Genomic DNA, 5,746 nt, shown 5'->3' with positions numbered 1-5,746 from the left:
TTCTCCAGCATCTTGCAAATTATGAAACTAGAGATTCAGAAACTAAATACAATTACATTGAAAGAAGATTCTCCAAGAAATATTAATTATTCTAGTAACAATAGATAAAATCTGATATATACATATCAACGGATGAAGAAAAGAATAGAAAAAATCAGATAACCTTCTAAAATAAAAATATAAGAGAATTGAAGTTAGAGAACAAGAATCTAACAACAGATACAGAGAAGTGTAGTATGAAAATCATGTGGAAATCAGTGCATTTAAATATTGAGTATATTTAAATATAATAAAAATATTGAAAGAGACAATGTAGTCAAGCATTGGAGCATAATTTTTATAATAAAGCATTTCTCTGTCTGAGTTTTCATAAAATTGCAGGTGAAACATCCTTTGTGTTAGGTGCTATTCCTTTTCTGTTCCTTGATTCTGTAGTACCATTTTCTTCACACCATCATAGATCTGCTTGGTTCTAACCCCATAGATGACAGGGTTGAGCATTGGTGGCACTACGACATACAGATTAGCCAGGAGTATATGGATATAGCGGGGGACATTTCGACCAAAGCGATGTGTCATGAAGGAGAAGAGGGCGGGTGTATAAAAGGCCAGGATGACACAAACATGAGAGCCACATGTGCTGAGGGACTTGAGTCGGGCTTCCTGAGAAGGGAGACGGAAAACAACTCGGAGAATCTATATGTAAGAAAGGGCGATGGCTATGATGTCAAACACTAGATTACATATGGCACATAAACCATAGATGATGTTTATCTTGATGCTGGCACAAGACAGACGAGCAAGACCCATGTGCTCACAGTAGGTGTGGGGAATGACATGATTCCCACAGAAGGGCAGTCGGAGTATGAGAAATACAAATGGAAGGACAAATATAATTGCCCTCACTAACACGCCAAGACCAATCACAGAAACCACCTTGTTGGTGAGGATGGTGCTATATCGGAGAGGGTTGCAGATGGCCACATAGCGGTCATAAGCCATTGCCAAGAGGACTGCTGACTCCATAAGGGTGAATTTGTGAATGAAAAACATCTGGGTGAGGCAATCTTCAAAAATGATCTCTCTGAGATTAATCCAGAAGATCCCAAGCATCTTAGGGATGGTTGCTGTGGACAGCCCCAAGTCAATGGTAGCCAACATGGCCAGGAAGTAGAACATGGGTTGGTGAAGGCTGCTCTCAGCCCTGATCACCAAAAGGATGGTGAAGTTCCCTAAGAGTGCAATCAGGTACACAGCACAGAAGGGAAAACCAATCCAGATGTGAAGAGCCTCTAGTCCTGGGATCCCCAGCAATAAGAACGTAGAGGGGTGAGACTGACTGTCATTGGGAAGTAACATCCTATTTGGGAATGCATTAGTCCATTGTCTTCATATTGGTATTTATACCAAATCTGCAGCTTTTGATACCTAAAGATAATAAAAGGAATATTATACCTTTTTATACATGCTCTTTTGCAAATAATTCTGACAATTTGAAATACACTGTATACAGAGCACTTCAGATAAATGACATCCATGGATAAATCCCTAAAGATAATTACACAGTAAATGAAAATTAAATGTTCTGCATGTGACTTTAAAATTGTTAGCTTTCTCCTCTTTGATGCCTTATCAATAATGTTATCACCAATATTATGAAATGATTTTACATCTCTACTCTCTTCATTAGCTACTGTGTCTTATTATCACCATCATCAATACCAGAACCCTCCTGAATTTTGATCATCTTAGTTGTCTGCTAACCTTTGAATATAGTGCTGGAAATTAATTTCAGTTGATTGAATGACAACATGTAAGGTGAAATGGAAAATGGGTAATATACATTCAATAAACACATTTATCAAAATAAATGCCAAAATATTAAAAATCACGCTAAAGGATTAAAATGTGTTCATTTATTAATTTTTTTCATTCATATAATTATAAAATGAGACAGAGAATAATAGTGAAAATAAAAGTGAAAGAGCAACATAAGCTACCAATTGTTATAGTACTGTCCACAATTTATAAAACTTTATATTTTATTTGGGAAAATATCATCTCTAGTCTTACAATAAATATGAAGAATATCAATTTTCCATAATGATGTGAGCAATCTAAGAATTTAGAAGTTTAAGAGGCTTCTCAGAAGTTTAAAATGATCTAATGGAAATTAATCTAAGCAAGAAAGTGGTGAATGAAAATGGAAGGAGAATGGAAAGAAATAAAAGAACAATGTATAACTTATATGTACTATATAGATAAATCACAGGCAAATAATCTTCCACACACAGTATGCAAATACACAGTTGTGTTTAAAACTCAGAGAATCTACCTGATTAATATAAATTTGTATCTACAGTTCATTGCTCAGGCAATGATGAATATTGATGAAATGCTGAAGTAAAACCCAGACAGAAGCAAAAGGAACTATGGAAAATTAGATTCATGATCATTCATTCATTTCAAAAGTTATCTAAATCCCTATTATCTGTCTTCATGTGCCTTACTTATAACATTTTATCAGAAATTACTAACAAGATATTTCACCCATATGTATAATTATCTTGTAGCAAAAATTCCCTCTTCTGACCATTTGAATATTCCAATTCCAATATTCTAATATTAGAATTCCAGTATTCTAATTATGATCCAAGCAAAAAATGTTAGGCCATTATCTAGACCTTGGTATAAAGAAACAAACCCCAGAAGAGCACCTGTGATAAATAGGTTGTAGAATGAGCAGTGCCCTGTGGGTGATAAGTGTGTGAAGAGAAGCAAAGCCAGGAGTAGGAAGGAGGCGATCTGTGGCAGGCCCAGAAGGAGGAAACATTAAAGATTATTTCCATCTGTAATGCAATACGTGATTCTTTAAAAAAAAATTATGCAGTTGATTACTGAAGGAGTAAAAATATAATTCACTCATGGAGACAAAATTTTCTGTGGATTCTATGAGTGGAAAATAGTAAAACAACAATGAAAATTTCCTTTTTCCAGTCTACATATCATATATGCAATAATTTCTCAGTGAATAGAAACTTTACTTTCGGTAATAGATGTAGGACTGATTATTAATGAATAAAAATAAGGTACTTACCTGGCATTTCCAAGGAGGGAAGAAATGGCATTATATTCTCTGATTGCAAAAAAAATGGGGGGAATTTATGTCTCCTAAGTCATATTATTGTATTCTGTAATGGTGCAAAGTCTAAATATTAGGTAGGTAGCCAGAATGTGTCATGAATAAATGATGCAGAAGACAACTACAATAAAAGAAGCAACACACACACACAGCTACACACACACACACATCAGGGCACACATCAGGGGCTAGGAACATGGCTCAGTGGTAAAGTGCTTGCTTAGCATGCAGAAAGCTCTATAATAGAATTAGGGACTATGGAGAAGGGAAAAACATCTGATTTCTAGGTTAAAGAAATGTTTGCACTGGTGGATATTGGTTTGTCTTAAGAACAAAAATTTTAATGCTTCAGGGAAGTGTATATTATCTACAGTTATATGGAGGTGAGAGAGGATAATAAGAGTAGTTTCAGATCTGTTGACAAGAGATTTGAGAATTATCAAGGTCCCTGGTAGACAGGGACATCAATGCTTTAAAGGAAGAATTGCTAATTAGAATCTCATCTTCCAAATCAAGATGCCTACAGTCTTGTGTTTAAAATCATCTTGCACTTTCACTCTTTGCCAGAAGTATTCTCCTCTTTTGGTGTTTCTGTGAGAACACCCTGATCTTTCCTCCTTGGCCTCATGCAGACTGGGTCCTGTCTTCTTCTGGGTGCCTGAAAGACTTAATACCAAACTCTCTTATTACAGTTATCATTCATGTCTACTTGTCTGTGTCTTGTTTTAAATGTGGAACACTCATCAAATGTCTATCACAATATAAAATTAAATGCAATATATTTATACAGTGAAATGCCATACATATGAGCAATTTCCAACTGTATTACAACAACATGGAAGAATCTTACAAAATGAAGATGAGAGAAAGAAATAACCATTTATATAAAGCTAAAAAGCAGGAAAAATTGATATATTGTCTAAGAAATAGTAGTTATTATTTTGTGGGGTATTTCAATCAGTTTGAGTGGGAATTCTGGGATGTTAATAATATCTATTGATATTATATGCTGGTCATGCAGGTGTGGTCATTAATTGAACTGCGCATGTATAATGTGTACTTTGTGGATATGAAAATTTAAAAGAGTTCATAAAATATTAATCCCTTAGTGGCAGATGGGATATATTCATTTATTTTTGCACCCAAGCATCACTTATTAGAACTCATTGTTTTAATTTAGAAGTCAATATGAAAATAATGAATGACTATAAAAACTTGCTAGACCAATTATGACTTGTACTCTTATTGTTAATCATTTCATGCATGTGTCTATTAAATAAATACTAATAAATGTGTTGTATTATTTGCAATTCTTTTGAGGCAATTTGAAATTGAAATTGAAGCTCATGCAATATGACAACTTCCTCCATGTATGTATGTTTATAAACACTAATGTATTGTCTATAAACAAGAATATTTATGAAAAAATATTTCTTATAATCAGTTTTTGATACTTTTCTATCAATGGTGAAACACATTCCACAACAATATTTTAAATTAAGCTGAACCTGCTATAAAATTAATAAATTTTCTCAAACGTAAGAGCTTCTGAATCATGTGTACAGAGAAATCCTCATAACATCACCAAATGCTTCCCTATGAATGTTATCATTGACACATGATGCCATCTATCACTACAGAATTATATAATGCAATTTGTAGGCTCTAGAAAAATAAGTATTACACTTTTCCAATTTTCTCTCTCTAGTTTCATCTCTTTTATGTTTTCAGTCTTCTTTAAAGATATTTGTTCCCTTGACCATTCATTAAATATGGGTAATTCTTAATCTTTTGCTTTAGTTCCATTTTTCCCTCCCACCTTTGTTATCTCTTTCTTTCTCTCTCAATGCTTTGATAGTTCCAAAGAAAATTGCCACACACAAAATTAAAGAAGGTGACAAAATTTGGAAATGTGAAAGAAAATCCACATGGAGTTTGTGAGTATCCCAATTTAGGGATAGTGATAAGAATGTAAATAATGTTATAAAAGATTATACCCCAACTTTTAAATTTAGCATATTTAATAGATAAAATAGAGTAAATGACTACTAGAAAAATGTATCTGCATACAAAAAGTCATGTTCATAAAAAATGCATAAAAGTACAAAATAGTTCTAGGCATTATTTTTCAGAATATATGAGAACATGTAAAATGTTGCTAAAAGGATAATCAGGCACTACAATGTTTTTCAGAGAAATAAGGTCTAGCCAGTTTCACATATTACATCAAACATTATTTGCTTTTTGTCTTTTTTTTGTGGTGCTGGGGATTGATCCCAGGGCCTTGTGTATGTGAGGCAAGCACTCTACCAACTGAGCTATATCCTCAGTTCACTTCAAATATTCTTCATATATTAAAAATTCATTCTGAATGAAATTATAAGTATAAAGTCAGTAAGTTAAATTATCAGTGAAATATAAAATATGTCCAGTTTTTGGAAAAAAAACTTTCTGTCCAGAAAAACCTCTGAGAAAGTTATATGCATCTGACTTCTTCAAACTCTCTAGTATTACATAGTTCTTTCTGAATTATTTTATTGTGAACATCAATGTTTATTTCAAGAAAGGCACACCTTAATCCATGGAAGTTGGAGATAATTAAGG

At 33.3% G+C, this 5,746-nt stretch overlaps 1 protein-coding gene across 1 annotated transcript; it reads right to left on the bottom strand.

The window, feature by feature from the left end:
- Nucleotides 1–405: 405 nt before the first annotated feature.
- On the bottom strand, nt 406–1,359 carry LOC124959726 (olfactory receptor 52E2). The gene is given in 1 exon segment (XM_047518064.1): nt 406–1,359. A coding segment is annotated over 1 exon segment (954 nt).
- Between the last annotated feature and the right edge of the window lie 4,387 nt (nt 1,360–5,746).

The sequence above is a fragment of the Sciurus carolinensis genome, chromosome 11, assembly GCF_902686445.1.
Source record: "Sciurus carolinensis chromosome 11, mSciCar1.2, whole genome shotgun sequence".
In the NCBI taxonomy this organism is placed as follows: domain Eukaryota; kingdom Metazoa; phylum Chordata; class Mammalia; order Rodentia; family Sciuridae; genus Sciurus; species Sciurus carolinensis.
The sequence above is the reverse complement of the archived record's forward strand: the minus strand, read 5'-3'. Positions and strand labels throughout refer to the sequence as shown.